Genomic DNA, 18,360 nt, shown 5'->3' on the forward strand with positions numbered 1-18,360 from the left:
CCTACACTTGTTCACCAATTCGGAGAAAGTCCTAATCTCCATTGGCCCCACCGAACCGAAAATATTGCTCCGGAGTCCTCCTTCGTACTTAACACACTTCCACTCCTCATATTCCACCGGAGTCCCTTGACACATACGAGAGAATCTGAACAGCTCCTCAAACTTGTCAGTATACTCAGATACGGACATAGTACCCTGCTTCAGCTGCAACAATTCAAGCTCCTTGGCCGTCCTAGCAGAAGTCGGAAAGTACTTCTTATAGAACTCCTCTTGGAAGACATCCCAGGTGATATAATCATCACCCTGCTGCAGGAGGCGTCGGATTCCTTGCCACCAATGCGACGCTTCCCTAGTGAGCAAATAGGTAGCGAACTCTACACGCTACCCTTCAGGTACCACCTGCGCTTGCAGTGCTCGTTCCATGGCCTGAAACCATGTATCGGCTTCAGTCGGGCTAGTAGTTCCCTTGAACTTCGGTGGATTAACCTTCAAAAAGTTTGCCAGTGTCATCGGGCCCTGAACTCCACCTCCATCATTACCATGGTTGTTCATCTGTTGACCAAGAGCCTCAGCAGTGGCTTGCATAGCAGCAGCTATGTTCTCCAACGCAGTCATAAAGTTCACTGGATCATTAGGGTTAGTCTCCGGCGCACGAGCATTCGTATGTCTTCTCCCACGACCTCTACCGCGTCCACGAGGCGCCATCTGGTTCCTATACACACCAAACAATCGATATTAAGTTGATCAGTCTCAATATCGGAAGTTTAGTGCTTCAAAGTCCTAAATGCATGCTCATGAACGTTTATGCCAATTATATCAAGCAGATATACTAACAGCACATAACACACATACAGAGAATGCACAGAAGCATAGTCAGTCCATTCCTCAGGCTCTACAGGAACGAACTGCTCTGATACCATAATGTAACACCCTACCATACAGAGTCTTATGCTTAAGTCATAATTCAGAGATGACAAGGTATTACGACCTCTAAAACAAAAATTTAGTACGTATAGTAGTAGGAATGATCGATTATAACTAGGAGCCTTTGTAGAAAAAGGGGGTAAACAAAAACCGTAACTCGAACGCGCAACACTCCGATCGATAACGAACGAGCAAAGGATAAACCAACGTGAGATCATATATATACAAAAGAGTGTCAAAAACAGGAATATCAAGACTCAAAACTCGGTTGCGAAGATAACCGGTCCGAGCATATTAATATATACATATAATAAAATAAGGAAACCCCAAAGGAAACCCAAAGGGACACAAATACATAAAACCTATTCTCCAAAATCTCCCATAAGAGGAGTCATCACAGTTTATATTATTTAATGGAGATAAAAGTATCTAAATAAGATATATAAACCAAAACAGAGTCCCGAAAACAAAGGATCTTCGCTAATCCAGAAGTCTCCAGCATGCCTCAACGAGAAGCCTCGCGTCCTGCATCTGAAAACCACAAAATCCGCATGGGTGAGAACCAGAGGTCCCCAGCACGGTAACAGCTTCCACATATATAATACATAATAATAGAGGAAAGCCGAAGGCAATCCTAGAACTTCCTCCAGATAATATCAAAGCTTATAAACAAGCTAAACCGTAAGTGGCAACTGACTAAAGATTCTTCAGTCTAACTAATACTTCCCTTTCCAATTCCTTCAGACCTCCCAACCACCAGCAGGAGTATAATATAGCAAACACAGTTATATCAGACAAGAGATTTATAAATAGGAACAGATAAGGCATTTAGGTAATTAGCAAGTAATATGCAGTCAAATAGGCAATCTCAAACAATTCATGTAGTATGCTTATGATGCATGCCTGTCCTAGTGGCTGATGATATCATCTGTCGGTTATAGAGCCAACCCGACAAGTCCTAGTAGCTAACCATTGGACTGTCCCTCTGTCGTGCATCCCCAACTCGAGTTATACTCATCATAAACTTGATCATAATCATGATCCATATCCATCACCCTCACTGGTGAATATTTATCCATCACCATCACTGGTGAATATTTATGGGGGCGAGCTCATCCGGGCCTTTCACAGTGCCCGGCCACACTTACGACATTGGGTTAACAGAGCTTCGAGTCTCAACCTAGAGCACATGGTGGCTAGCCATTGCTACTACCCAGGGAAACCCTCATCTCCAATGGTGGAAGTACAAACATTCACAATTCAATCAACAGCATATATGCATTTATACTTGGCCATAAACATGCTCCGCCGTAACACGGCAATAATCTAGCCATCCGGCTCACGGTTAAATTCATAACCAGCCAATTCATTAACAATTATGGCCCTTCGGCCCATGGCATAACAAGCACTTCCACCGCCATTCTCCACATCTCATATTTTCATCTTTGATCCTCAATGATCATTCATTTTTCCGCTTGCTTCACTCGCAAGTTACCACATTCACTAGCCCTTTTTCCCCATGCTAGGCATATCATAATGATTTAAGATATAAGTGGTGAGATCGGAGGCTTAGAAGTATGAAATTTGGCCTTTAAAACTCAAAAATCAACTTTGGGATGAAAACAGGGCCACGCGTACGCGCACTCCACGTGCACGCGTGGATGGTCTTAAAACTCATCGATGCGTAAGCGTCATACGCGCGAACGCGTGGGTTGAAAATTAGCCAAACGACGTGCACACGTCAGCCACGCGTACGCGTGGATACTCTTGCGCCCCAGGCACAAAACTGGCACAACTCTGGCACAACTCTCTGGAAAATGGCTGGGCATTGGGTGCAGCACATTCGGCGCGCCCGCGCACATCACGCGCACGCGTGGATGGCGCTTCCTGGAAGAACGGCGCGTACGCACCAAGTGCGCCTACGCGCGGGGGGTGATTCTGCTAAAATTTTTCTAAGTTAAAAGCTGCAGAATTCACAGATTCAACCCCCAATCTTCCGGTGGACATAACTTCCTCATTTTAAATCATTTTTCACCCGTTCTTCGAACGGCATGGACATCCCGGATCCAATTTCATTTCTAAATAAATTTGGCACAAATCAGAGATCCGTAGTCCAAGTTATGTCCCGTCAAAGTATGCCCAAAAACCATATTTTCATACAAAACCACAAAGTGCCATTTTCAAAACAAGCCACTTTCAACCCAAAAACCATATTTTCATACAAAACCACAAAACCGAAACCACACCTTAGCCGATTTCCCAAGCTCAACCGGAGCACTTCCAAACCACTTTTCCTCAAGCTCTCAAGGTCTCAACACCTCCAAGAACATATTTTGTCATACAAAACCCTTTTCCAAGCTTTTCAAAATCACCAATCAAGCTCCAATATTCACATATACACAACCTAAGCCACAATCATCATACCTATACACAACATCTCAATGCCCAAACCTCATAGAACAACAAATTACACTAGGGTTGAGAATCTTACCACACCCAAGATCCAAGGAGACAAGATTAACCTTCTCCTTCAAGAGAGTTTGGTCCTATAACATCAAAGAACCCAAAATCTCAACATTTTTGCTCATGAAACTCGAAATCAAGGGCTGGAATTTCGAACAGTAAAACGTGGCTTACCTCAAGATTAATTATATGGGTTTTGTAGAGCTCTCCGCGGTGAACGCGTGGCCGCAAACGGAGCGGCAATCGGAGCTCTAGATCAAAAGTTATGGTGGTTTGAAGATCAACCAAGGGAGAGAACTTGAGAGAGTGTTCTTCCCCCCTCCATACCAATTTCAGCGTGTTTGAGTGTGTTGTAAGGAGAGAGAGTGCTAAAAACTAGGGTTTTGGTTTAGTTTAGTTGGGCCAAGGGCCCACTTTGGGTCCGGTTGGACCGGTTTGGCCCGTTCAGTCCAATCTTGGTCCGATTTCTATAAAATTGGTACCGAAATTCTCGTCTCAATCTCCTCTATCACATTTAGCCATAAAAATAATATTTTTGGCTTTCTAGAATAAATTCTCATTTATGGGTTAATTAGCCGTTAATTAACCGGGTCTTACACCATGTTTCTTAATTTTGTGCTTTCTATTTCTCGATTTTTAAAATATATAATTTGATGTCTTTGGAAGAATAAAATACTTTTGTTGTAAAAAGTGAGAAAACCTATAAAATTTGATATGGCTCAATTTCAAATACTGTTGTCCTCATTTTGTATCTTGAGAAGTCGTTACCTGTCTCCTTACTATTTTTTATTTTCGTTATTTCTCTTTGTCCTTTTATTTTTGTCACAACCAAATTGAGTTTCAAAGTCACCTGTGTGCTTTTTTTTATCATGTTCTCTTCAAAGTCAAATTTTTCTCTGTTCCTTATTTATATATAACTGTACATGACTCATCACTGAGTTTTTATCCTATAATTATTTCAGCGTTATTTATTCTTGGGTAGTGATCTAAGTAATTAATTAGTGTTGTTGTTCTGTCTATTTTTTCACCATCTGATTCACATTTGAGCTATTTATCTCTTATATTTCTAATTGATGAATGATGCTCTTTTACGCATTTAATTTTGAAGAACTGTTGTGTTAAAACAGTGGTAAATTCTTTCAGAATCGGTGTCGTGTAATTTCACTCAGGCTGGTAAGCATTCTATTTTGATTGATTCATTCGTTTATTCCTTTTTTTCATTTCTGTTCTTGTGTTGTTTGATTTAATTTTTTATTATTTGACATCTATTTCTGCTAATGCTCTACCATGTTATTAGGCTAGGGTTTAGAGAGATGAGTACTGATTTCTAGGAGAGATTTGTTGGAGGGACCGAAAGATATTTAGTTTTATAAGTTTGATTTCTCTGTTACTTCCGATTCTCAGAGTTGATGATGTAGGCGGTGAAGATCTTCGATTAGATCTCGAAGGTTAGTTAGGTTTATCTTGATTTAGGATTTCTCATGTATCTTAGAATTTTTCATGTATCCTAGAAATTGTAGGCATTAGATTGAATTTGGGTTTCTAATATGTAATTCATAGTAGTGTTGAATAATTTTAATTATTTTTTTGAACTCCATCTTAATGAAGAGATATTGTTTTTCGATTTTTTGTTACAAGGAAAGGAGAAACAAAAGGATAAAGTGAAGAGGGTGCAACAACAGGAGGGTCGTGTTAAGTGTGTTAAGGTAAGAATTATTGTGTTTTTTTCTCAGAGAATATATTCAGTTAAAATTTATTTATCTTCAGAAAATGAGAAGAATTTGATGAATAATATCCTCTTACCATTATAAATAAGATCTTTAAAAGATCATGAACCCTGAAACAGCTTTTAATAAAATTTGTAACTTAAAAGTGTTATAGACTTTGCTCCTAATTGATTAATTTTTCTTTAGAGATTAAAGAAACGTACCTTTGTTGTACATAAATGCATACTTCTTTTAGCTTTGTTAGTTAAAACGTGGCTACTTTTTTGGTTCTAGCAGCAACTGAAACAGAAGCATGTGAAAAAAAAACACAATGATCTTGAAGCACATAATAAGAGCTATATACACTCCATATGAAAACACTTCAATTGCTCTCCGAATATCCTAGAAATTGTAAGCATCAGATTGAATTTGATTTTCTAATATGTAATTCATAGTAGCCTTGAATAATTTTGATTCTTTTTCTGAACTCTGTCTTCATGAAGAGAGATTCTTTTTCGATTTTCTGTTAGATTCTTTTTTCAATTTGTTGTTGAAAAAAACTACAGCAATAATAGAAGTATAATGTCTAAAATTAATTTTAATATTTAAAGTATATAACTATAAATTCGGGAATCAATTCGGGAATAAGAAAGTTTATTACAGTGCACAAAATGAGTTAAATAAACACTATTATGAGAAAATTGTCTCTTTTATATACGGTTAAAGGTTTTTTTTCTTAATATCTTTGTGTAATTTCTCTTTTCATAGTAATATGATATTGTGAATTATGAGTGTTCTTCTATTGATTTTTAAAATTTCTACCTGTGTTTGGAAAGAAGTGGGACATGGCCATTTTGTGTACACTTGCTTTGTTAAAGTGGAAAAAACTGTTGCGGTCAAAAGTGAAAAATTCTGTAAAATTCTCTCTGGTGTGATATCAATTGATGGTTTCCTTAATTTGTATCTTAGAGTTACGTCATGTGTATCATTACTACTCTTTATTTTGTTCTCTTTTTGTATCTTTGATTTTTTGGGTTTGATATTCTATTCTTTTTTTCTCTGTATATTCAGATACTAATTTCTCTATTCTTCTATATTAGAATGAACAATTTCACTTGGATGCATCCAATTTTTTGTACAAATTGATAGGGAAAAAATTGGTATTCATGGTTGATCCTCAGCCCGTTGAGAGTGATACAATATGCCCTGCGTATAATATTTTTAAAGTTTCTACTCATGAGTTCATGTTAAAGATAATTGAACGTATTAAGAATCGTGTTTTGAATGCGGTTCGTTTAGTTTCCTCTATTGACTTCCAAGTTATTTTTTAATAAGTGTTTATTCACTTTTTTAGTATTATGCGTAACAATGCTATTGTCTTTTCTATCAAAACATGTATAATTAGCGTGCTATTGTTTTGGCTTCAAATGTGGTTTCAAATGTGGCTTCTATTAAAGACCCTGTTTCACATATTTCCGGTTCAGTATTACCTGCTGTAAGTTTTCATCTTTATGTTGTATTTTCGACTATTATTCCTTGATATCGCATTTTTGTAGAACTGGTTCGTTATTGCTTAAGTATTTCTTCTTTTATTAAATTTGAGTAAATTTAACAGATTTCATTTTTGTTGTCTTATTTCTTAGCACAAATCTATTCGTGTGGTGAATGAAATTGTTTGCAACAAGAGATTGGCATCCCCATACCGTGATGTACCAAGACCTATGAAACAAAAACTTGAAGATGCCTTTTCTAGGAGTATAGATGAAACTTGGAATGATAATGAGGAGGCATCGTCATCTATGAATATTTAGGATCAGATTCAGTTATTGCTAATGTAATTTGCCTAGAATGTTTGGTTACAATGTGTGATTTAGTTTCTTTGTGTTAAAGATATAGTATTGTAGTTTTTTTGAATTGGGTTGTTGTAAGTTGGCTAGACTTAGACATTCTGTTAACATTTTACTTGCTGAACTTCTAAATTCAGATGTTTTCTTTTATTTGAGTAACCTACAATTTCAGTTGTAACTTTATTAGTAAAGAGTGGAGTTTATATTCTAATTAAGAATTTTTAGCATATGATTTGTGGAATTAATGCATGCATTTCTAACAGATGGTTTGGGAGAAGCAGCTCTCCCAAAGAATTAAGGTAAATATCTTGTCCTATTCATTTGGTCTTATATCAACTATTAGGATTTATTAGGATCATTTGTAATTTATTAGGATTTTTTTGGATATTTTTCCTGTATATATGAATTAACTATTCTTTTTTTCTTTTTATATTGGTATCCAAGTACACTGATTTTAAAGTGCTGTTTGCGGTGGAGTTACTGGAATTGATGGAGTTGGTTGTTTAGGAGAATTACTTGCATTTGAGATCTTAGGTCAATAAATTTGCGACTTGCGTATATGTATGAAATTTTTTTTAAACTTGATATTATTTGTTTGTCTTATAACTAATAACTAATATGAATTTTTTTGTGTTATTATTATGTCTTACTGATAACATTTTTTAATTTATTTGAAAATCAGATATTTCTTTTAGGTTCAAGTATGAACCTAAAGCAATTTTTACATTTTGGATTATTGATGTGATTTTTCTTAATTTTGACTCTTATTTATCTCAATGTTAGAAGATCTAATTTTATGCATTTGAATAATAATATACTTTTGTTGTAATACGTGAAAAAACCTATAAAATCCTATACGGTTCAATTTCAATTGCTCCCTTCCTTAAATTTTAATGCGATCAAAGAATTTTTTTTATATTACATAAATTATATTGGTTTTGGTTCTTATTTATGTTTATCTTCTGAATTGTGTTGTTTATATTTTTAAGTTATATTTGTTGTTGCATAATTTATGAAATTGAACAAGATACAATGCTCTGTGGGACAAGATCTCTATAGCCAATTTTAAGACGTACTCATCAAAATTAATATTTTGAAAAGCAACGATACTTATGCAAACTATGAAGAGTTAGGAAAAAATACTTATGTATTGAGTAATGATAGAGTAAATAAATCTGTTACATTTAATTAAGAATTGAACAACAAAAATACTTTTTATTAACGTAAAAAGTGACCATCGAAAAAGACTAAAAGACAAATTCAAAACACAAAACAGAAATTTTCAATCTGTGCGTTGCACGGGTCTTCTGCTAGTACTTCAAAGTTCTTGTATGTCAGATAAAAAACTTTATTTTTGTACCATTGGAGTTGCTCTTGCCTCTTAGTAGAAGCATCAGATTATGTAAGACCAACCGAAAAGAGAGAGGGAAAAAAAGGGAGGAAAAAAATGAATACTGTGGTTTCTATAAAATTATTTTTTTATGTATTTTTATTTTATTTTTTATATATTTCGTTAATAGTTTTTAAAAATTATTGGTAGGATAATATTAATACAATTTTAAAATGTTAGAAATATAAATAGAATGATTAAAATATTATGAATAAGTTTGGAACTATTTAAATATTAGAGACAAAAATAAGGAGCTAATTGATTTACGAAAATATTTTATGTTTTTATTTTTTGAAAATAATTTTTATTTTTAACTTTTCACATTTTAGAAAATATGATTGGTTTGTGAAAAGAGAATTCATTTCTACACGTTGAAAATAATAAAAATATATTTTTTATTCAATTATAATTTTAGTTATTTAATATTTATTAAGTTATCACTAATTTTTATAGAATATTAAATATGAAATAAGTTGTTATTTTAAATTAATTAATTGTATTCATAATAAAAAGAGATTATTTACTAAAAAAATAATAAAAGTCTAGATAATATTATTTTTTAATATATAGACAAAATAAAATCACCACTAAAATTAAAAAATAGTGCATAAAGGAACGAGACGGTCATAGCATTTGAAAATATAATGTGAAAGAAATATTTTAAAATAAAAATATTTAAAATTAATATTTTTAAATATAAAAATAAATTATATTAATATTAAAAATAAATATAAGGTACAAGTATAAAATAAATAAAACATATACAAATAGGAGTATGCTTGAATTTGACCTTGAAATAATGCAAATACGGATGAAAAAAAGGGATTATATTGAGTAAGAGTATAAATAAATCTTACATTGACATTTTTATGTCCCTTATCAATTTCACACATATTCTTTTCTTTGAATTAAATAAGAAACACCAAAATATATAGGAAATAATATACTAGCAGAAAAATTATTATATTTTCATAAAATAAAAAAGCACAAAATTTTTTAAAAAATATTAAAAAAAATTAAAAGACATTGAAGATAAAAAGGAGTTTGAAATAAAAAATGGCTAAATGTTAAAAAAATAAAACTCAAATTTCATACTATTTAATATTTCAATTTAATTTACAAAAATAATAGAAAATTTCAAATAAGTCGAACAAAGTTTTATGGAACTCTTTAATCTTTTACCTTCTAATGGACGGAAGAGAAGAGAAGAGTGGACGGAAGAAAATGAAAGAAAACTACAGAGTTGGAGGCGTTGACTTTGTAGTTTTTATTGTAGTTGTTAGAATCGAACTGGTAATTGAATCGATCAAGTTAAATAGTTTATTGGTTTATTAGTTTAATCGATGAGTTATTGGTTGAACCGATAGAATCGGTTCTACGTAAATAAAAAATATAAAATAGTTAAAAACATATAATTAAAATTTAAAAAATATATATCTTCACTAATATTTTAAAAATAATCAAGTTTCAACAAATTATAATTAGCAAGTTATAATCTCGTTATTATTAAATAAGTATATAAAATTTTAATTTTTTTATAATAACATTTTTTTAATTTTATTTTTATATTAAAGTAAATATTTTTTATTTTAATAACTAACTAATTAGTTTATATTTATTATATTATTATATATTATATGTATTTATTAAAAATAATATTAATAAATATCATATAATTATAAAAAAATAATTATATTGTAATTAATAAAATATTTGATATTTTATTTATATATATTTAATTACATTTATATTAATAATTATGAATAAAAAAATATAATTTATTTAAATATAAGTGAATATAAAATTAAAATAATAGCTAAAAAAATTATTATACATATTTACTATATAATTAATTATTAACATTTAAAATAATAAGAAACAATATAGTTTAGTATTAAAAAAAATATGTAGGTACACAAAAAATTAGATTTTTACAACTATGATTTTTATCAGTTGAGAGTCTAGTTTATTAATTTTTTAGTCGAACCGACCGATTCAATTCTTATCACTATAGTTTTTACGATACATAAGTGAATATTTAATTTTGGTGGATAAAATATTAAAAAAGTGGTGAATAGTCTAAAACTAAAAAATATCATTTTCAATTTTGTACTCTTTTTAAAAAATGTTTTCGTTAAAAATATTTTTAAAACATTTAATCAATCATATTTTCATCATAAATAAAAATAAAAACACCCAAAACAATTAGTTCCTAATATTTTACTTTATATTATTAATAAAAAATAGATAAAAATATTAATATATTTTTGTCCATTTATAATCAATGCAATTAAAATTTGAAGAACCATTTTGGTTTAGGGTGCAAACCCCAGATATCACTCTGGACTTGACTCGGCGGAAACACTTAAGAAAGAAAAAGAAGCAAATGCAGAAAGATGAAATGAGTTGGCTTATGGTAAGGACTCGGTGCACGTGCAAGGGGATAGTCCCTCACTCGGTCACTCCCTAGTCCCTCCCTCCCTCAAATTTTCGGATAGGATTAGGAATAAATACATGGGAACCAATTAACCACCATAATATTATTTGATATTTATTTTTTGCATTTTCTTCATGTGGATATGAAAAATGTATTCTTTTGTTACTATAAGAGAAAAATAAAATAAAATAAAAACCAATGAATAATAGCTTAAATGGCATAAACTCTCCATAAAGCATAGCCAGTTTGATAGCAGTGCGATAAAATTTACCTCTAAGTTTTAAAGACATTTTTTTGTCACATATAAAACCAGACGCACTCCACCATTTTGACCAACCTGCTGCTTGAATCCTATAATAATTTGCATCCTCTTCAATCTCTCCGTTATCCTGTATGATGCACCCAACATACTTAAAACTCTTAACTTTCCGTAGGATGCTATATCCAATTTTCACCTCAATATAGGAATTTTTCTTTCGCAAATCGAACTTACATTCCATATATTCCGTCTTGCTACGGCTTTTGCTTAGACCATACACTTCTAGAGTTTTTCTCCATAACTCCAACTTCTTATTTAGCTCTTTCCGACTGTATCATCGACAAAAAATATACACTATAGTATAAGCTCTGTGAGTATTTTCAAGACTAATATGAAAAAATATAGACTTAAGAATGATTTTTTGTATAATTTTATAAATTTTTTTATTTTTTTTATCTAAATAAATTTTTTTTTTATTTATTTTCTCTCCATCCAAACAACACACAAAATTTTTTATTTTATTTTCGGTTCTCTCATTCTCTTTTCTCTTATTTTAAGTCCAAAAAAACTTTGGTTAGGGCTCCAACCAAAGGGTTCCCGGTTACCTGCGCCGTGTGCCTGTGCGAGTGTGTTGATTCCTTCTTTCTCTCCCTCTCTCTGTATATATATTTTATGAACTCCGTTTTGTTAGTGATTTCTGTGAGTTGGAAGCGGGAAAACGGACACGGCGGCCATAGCAATACTCGCTCAGTCGCTAGTCGTTTTCCCCTTTACGGACTAGACACCTTTTTTCTTTTTCTCTTATCTTCACTTACCTCTTCTCTCTCTCTCTCTCTCTCTCTCTCTGCGTTGTGTTAAAGGCAAAGCGACACGTCGTTTCTGTGTTGTGACGACTTAGAATCGGATCGTTAGGGTTTAGGTTTTTTTCTGTGAGATGGATGAGAGCGTCCTCGACGACATCATTCGGAGGCTTCTTGCAGCGAAGAACGGCAGAACGACGAAGCAGGTTCAACTCACTGAGTCAGAAATCCGACAGCTCTGTACTACTTCCAAGGAGATCTTCCTCAGTCAACCCAATCTTCTCGAGCTCGAAGCTCCCATCAAGATTTGCGGTAATTTCTTTTTTTATCTTGTTTCTTTATGAATTATTCCACTTGATTAATTTTATCTGTGCTTGTGACTTGTGCGTGTGACTGCACTTCGATTACGTGAATTGATTTGTTCTGGCTGCTTGGTTGTTTGACCTAGTGTTGTTTATTGTGAATTTGTCATGTGAAGATTCTTTAATTGAATTGACTGGAGACAAAGAGCTTGTTCGGAAATCATTTAACATGAGAAAAGAATTCCATTTCTTTTTAAAAGAATTCATTTCTATTTGAAACTCAATTGATTTGGAATGACTATAATATATTAATAGAAAGAATTCAAGTTTAAAGAGTGTGGGAGTTGATTTGAAAATCAGAACCCTTTTGGTCTGATTTACAAATGAAAGAAAAATGAGAATTGGAATTTTTAAAGGGATTCAAATCATTCATTTTTAGTTGTTCCAAAGCAAGAAAAAGAATTCAACTCTTGAATGAATTTTAATTCCTAGCATTCCAAACAAGCTCAAAATGTTTAGGAAAATTATTATTTAGGCTAATAAGCCTCCTGAATTGCGATTTGTTTGGTGATGGAGCTTAGAGCTATTACTTCTGCAACTTTGTAGTACCTTGAGGTAAAGTACACAGCTTAAGAATGGACAGGTTGGAAGCTGGACTCCTTGCACTCAGTCCTTAACTCGTCATTTGTGTGAAATTGTGTAGTAGTGCATATGAATAGGCTGTTTGGATGTGTTATTGGAAAAACCTTATTGTTTTTACTTAAGTAGGCGCTTTATTGGTCTGCACATCGAGGTATCAGTACATTTGAATTTTAGAAGAGGCAATGGGAACTCATAAGATACTGAGGGGAACTCATAAGATACTGAGGCTAGACGAGAGATTTTTTGTTGTTGTTGTTGGACCCCTTCCTTCTGGTATCCAGATTTTTTCAGTGTTGGCCTTATGGGCTCAGGTGAGTTGCTTGCGTCGATGGCATTTATGTCATATTTGGCTTAAATTGCTAACTTGCCATGAATTTTAATTTTCTAGGGCTGCAATGATGGCTGCCACATTTATTTTGTTTGTAAAATGTAGACTATGGAGTCTATTGTTAGCCTATTGTCAAGATTTCACGTGAGTGATATTACAGGTTAATTTTAATATGAATGTAATGTTTGTTTGGTGCATTAGTATGAATGTAATGTTTGAATTAGTTGATTATATAGAAAATCATGTTAAAACAGTTTAAAATTTTATGGTTTCTTCTTTTCATTTTGGTGCTTTTACTGCCCCATGCTTCAAGGACTTGAGTTCCTAGAGCTTCAAGGTCTGCTTTTGCTTTTGACCACCTTGTGATGTATAAATGATTATCAGTGGACGAATCTTGATTAAACTATTCGGTTGTAGGAGATGTTCATGGCCAGTATTCAGATCTTCTAAGGTTGTTTGAATATGGGGGATACCCACCTGAGGCAAATTATTTATTCCTTGGAGATTATGTTGATCGTGGTAAACAGAGCATAGAGACGATATGTTTACTCCTTGCATACAAGATCAAATACAAGGAGAACTTCTTTCTTCTTAGGGGCAACCATGAATGTGCCTCCATTAATCGTATATATGGTTTCTATGATGAGTGCAAGAGGAGGTTTAATGTTCGCATTTGGAAGACTTTTACCGACTGCTTTAACTGTCTACCCGTTGCTGCTCTTATAGATGAGAAAATCCTTTGCATGCATGGTGGATTATCTCCTGAGCTTAAACACTTAGATCAGATAAGGAATATTGCTCGTCCAGTTGACGTACCAGATCATGGACTTCTCTGTGACCTGCTGTGGGCTGATCCTGATAAAGATCTTGATGGGTGGGGAGAAAATGACCGAGGTGTGTCATTTACATTTGGTGCTGATAAGGTGGTTGAATTTCTTGAAGAGCATGATCTTGATCTGATTTGCCGAGCTCATCAGGTAATGGGACCTCAACTTTTACCATAGATGGTATCTAATTTAGTTCTATACATACATACATATACATTCATGATAGAGTAGTGCATGCATGATGTATGTGGAATTTTTAACTATTACATTGTAAAATGAGAAGTAACTATTTGCTTGAGTAGATTTATAAATAATAATGATAATGATGACTCTGTATCAAAGGGGAAAGGGAGACATGAATGAGACTAATTACGATCAAATTTGGTTTTCTTGCAACACTTGGGATTTTCTCTACTCTTTATGTATCACCATGTAGAGCACCTCATAATATCAGGTTATTTCTGTGTACTGGGCCTTCGGGCTTTTGCCTGGCTCATCTGATATTTTCCTTTTAAAATTCTGGTTGTTGCATATCAGGTTGTAGAAGATGGATATGAGTTTTTTGCCAAGCGCCAGCTGGTGACTATATTTTCAGCACCAAATTACTGTGGGGAATTTGATAATGCCGGTGCTATGATGAGCGTGGATGACACCTTGACATGCTCTTTCCAAATACTTAAATCTTCTGACAAGAAGGGTAAAGGTGGATTTGGCAACAACACTTCAAGACCGGGAACTCCTCCTCACAAGGTATGAAGTATCAGAATCATTTATAATGTTGCACTTGTGCTTTGACACTTAACATAATCAACACTTCTGCAGTTCTATTCATGTATTTGGGTCTGTTTGTATGTTTGATGCTAATATGTCAAAAGTCTAGTTACCCTAAAATGACAGGCAGTCAATATCATATATATGACGATGAGTTGATGACTCAACCCCCCTCCCCCCTCCCTAATTCTCATTCAGTTTTTTGCCACATATCTTTGCTGAATGTTAATTACGCTGGCCTCTTCCAATATTTCTGTAACATCTGCTGTATCGTTTTGTTCCAGGGTGGGAAGGTGTTTAATTGACATTCCGGAGCTAAATTTAAGATTGGTGAACTTGACGGAGGCCCTCATTCTTCCAATTAGGTCAAAGACGACTTGTCACAAATATATAAAGCATGACTCCTGCCTTCCTTCCCTGGAAAGGATAACTAAAATACACTGTAGCGAGGGACAAGGCACATTTTATTGTGCAACTTTGATTGACCTCTCCCCTTTGTCTCTAATTTCTTTCTTCTTTTTCTATATAGCTTTCATTTTTGCTTTTAATGTACAATGGAAATTGGAAAGTCAAACTTCCATAAGGGGAAATCCTGATTATGTTATGGTGATGCGAAAGTTTTATTTATTTATGAATAGGGTCAGCTTTAAAGTTTATCCTAAAATGAGTCATGACCCCCTAGTTGAGATGTTGATTTAATTAATTATTAATGCATGATCTAGACAAAGATAAAACAAATTGTTTAACGTTATTCATGAAAGAAGTATCTTGTATTGCATTTCATACTAGAACTATTTAATTTTACGGAAAATTTAATGTTTTTCAATGAGCGTATAATTTTTTCAACGAGGATTTTTAAAGTCAGACATCAACGTAGGTTGAATTGAACAAGATTTAGATTGCGTCCAGAGCCTTCTTTTGATAATTCCGGATGAATACATGAATGATGAATTTACAAAATGAACATTAAAATTATCTATTAATTTATTAGTATAAAATATATATTAAAATATCACATATGTTAATAATAAATTTAATCATATATATTTATACATAAATATATGATAGTTGATTTTGGCTTTTAAGTAGCATTTTTTTAACTATGAGTTGATCGAGTAAAATTCTGATTAGTCGTGTAGTTGTGTGTTTCTATATTCCGATTCAATGCAACCTTCAGTCAATTACATTCATGTTTTGTCAGATAGAACCTAAAAATGATTTTGTAATTGAACTTTTGTGTGAAGACCTGGGGATGTTTTAGTAATATAACTTGCTAAGAGATTTTATATGTTTAGTTTTGTAAAACATTCTTTTATAATATTAATTGCAAAAGTCCAATATTATTTACATTTTTAAGATTTTTTAATTAAAAAAATAACCATAATATTAAATTTAATAGTCTCTGCGAATTTCGTTATCTACATTTTAATTGAAATCCTTAATAAATTGGAGTTAAGGAAAAAAATTAAAATAAACTTAGTTTACACTTTCTATTCCCCCCTCTAATGTAAAACACAACACACACAAAAGTCGAATAAAACTATTGGAGAAAAAAAAAAGAATTTGAATGCAATATCATTAAGGTTAATAGTAAAAGTATCCATGGAAAATTATACTTGTATCAATTTGGTTTTTAAAAGATCACAATTTGTCCCTGAAAAAATACTATGATGAGTCAAATTGTATTTTTTTTTTTTTTCATCTTGTAACTAATTTTTTTTTTGGTGAACAACCAAGAGAAAAAACAAAAGAGTAGAAAAGAAAAAGAAAAGAAATCAGGTTCTTAACAGTAAGAGAGGACAAACCACCTCTGGTGGCTGGTGCCAAAGGTGAACCTCATCAGTTCCGCTACCTCCAGATCCCATCTTTGCCAACCGATCTGCCACGACATTAGCTTCTCTCGGGATAAGCTCAAAACGAATATCCCAATCCCTTCTTAACTTCAAGTCAAAGATCAGTTGTATTACTTCTTTTTCAAGGTGCCAGAGTGGAACTTGCCAACCAGTCACTAGCTCAAAAGCTGCTGCGCAATCTGTCTCACAGACAACAAGCTTAAGACCCGCCTCCCAAGCCCAAGCCAAACCTTTCCATATACTCCACAACTCCATCTTGATGACACTAGATCCAAAGGAATTTCCTGAGCATCCCATTACCCATTGACTGGAGCTATCGCGAATTACCCACCCAAAACCAGCACAATTATCCCCCAAGTTCACACTCCCATCACAATTTAACTTCCAAGCACCAGGTTCTGGCGGAGACCAAGATAGAGGTTTTAATCCCTGGATGCAACACACTCGATTCTGAGTTGTATATTCAAAATCCACCATGCACCCGCGAGCCTTGTATGCAATTGACCCAGCAGATCCGAAAACTCCCTGAAAATTACCCATATTTCTGTCTTGCCAAATTGACCATATTATAGCTGCAAATTTGGAACAACCTTCATTGAGGAGGCCATGCTTGAACCAATCATGCACCTCGTGAGAGTCAAAGAAACACACATCAGAAAAACCTAGAGAAACCCAAACTGATCGCACCACTTCACAATCCCGAAAACAATGAAGAATTGTCTCCGGAAGTTGATTGCAACGTGTACATAAGGATGAGGAGGAGAGATGTCGCCGAAAATGCAGATATTGAGTTGGTACAGCATCATGAAGGCAAAGCCACACTAGGAGCCTCAACTTTTCAGGGACCTGCGCCTTCCAAAGCCAAAGCCAATTAATATTCCTATCCCAATTCAACTTATTCTGAATTAACCATAAATATCCTTGTTTAGCAGAGTAAAGAGTGTGCTCCCAACTCCAACCCAAATCACGACCAGAAGCCGAAATATGTACTAAATTAAGAATGTCTTCCCTTAAGTCCCTAGGAATAAAAGAGTAAATCCTCTCCAAATGCCAAACTCCATCACGGTAAACATCTTCAATGGTCAAAGCAGCCTCACAGATATCAAGAAATTCAACCCTCGCTCCTACTGGCCCAGAGTGCAACCAAGAGTCAAACCAGAAATTCTTAGAAAGAGCTCCCACTTCCCAAACAAACCCTTCCTTTAATACGGAAGCTGAGTGCACAATAGACTTCCATATATACGATGAAGAACCCATTGCTTTAACTGCAAATAGGTTTCTATTCTGGAGGTATTTCTGAAGCATAATCTTGACCCACAGTTTCTCTTGATTCATCAAAATTTGTCAAACTAGCTTTCCTAATAAAGAAAAATTGACCAACCGCGACTCCCGCAAAGCAAGACCTCCAAACTTTTTTCGGAGTCGTCAAAACTCTCCAAGATGCTAAATGAAGACCACGGTGATTATGACTACAACACCAAATGAAACTTCTAGTAATCTTATCAATGTTAGAGCACACACCTGATGGAAAAAGGCTTACTTGCATCCTATAAATAGGTATAGAAGATAAAACTGATTTAGCAAGGCAAATCCGACCAGCTTTATTAAGGAAGCGACCTTTCCAAGATGCTAGCCTATTAGTAAGCTTATCAACCACATCATTAAAATCAGCTTTAGTAACTCTGCCATGCTTGAGGGGGACACCAAGGTATTTTCCCAGAGAATTAGCAAATCGGATAGAAGAAATACCAGTGAAGAGATCCTTGCGTTGTCTAGAAACATTCATAGAACAGATAGCACGAGATTTGTCA

At 33.7% G+C, this 18,360-nt stretch overlaps 1 protein-coding gene across 1 annotated transcript; it reads left to right on the top strand.

Moving 5' to 3' along the window:
• The first annotated feature begins 11,445 nt into the window (after nt 1–11,445).
• LOC112732580 (serine/threonine-protein phosphatase PP1) lies at nt 11,446–15,360 on the top strand. The gene is made up of 4 exons (XM_025781332.2): nt 11,446–12,138; nt 13,516–14,075; nt 14,463–14,675; nt 14,981–15,360. Exons 1-4 carry the CDS (start codon nt 11,961–11,963, stop codon nt 14,999–15,001), a joined length of 972 nt encoding a protein of 323 aa, XP_025637117.1. The 5' UTR covers nt 11,446–11,960; the 3' UTR covers nt 15,002–15,360.
• The last annotated feature ends 3,000 nt before the right edge of the window (nt 15,361–18,360 follow it).

The sequence above is a fragment of the Arachis hypogaea genome, chromosome 13, assembly GCF_003086295.3.
Source record: "Arachis hypogaea cultivar Tifrunner chromosome 13, arahy.Tifrunner.gnm2.J5K5, whole genome shotgun sequence".
NCBI classification, from domain to species: domain Eukaryota; kingdom Viridiplantae; phylum Streptophyta; class Magnoliopsida; order Fabales; family Fabaceae; genus Arachis; species Arachis hypogaea.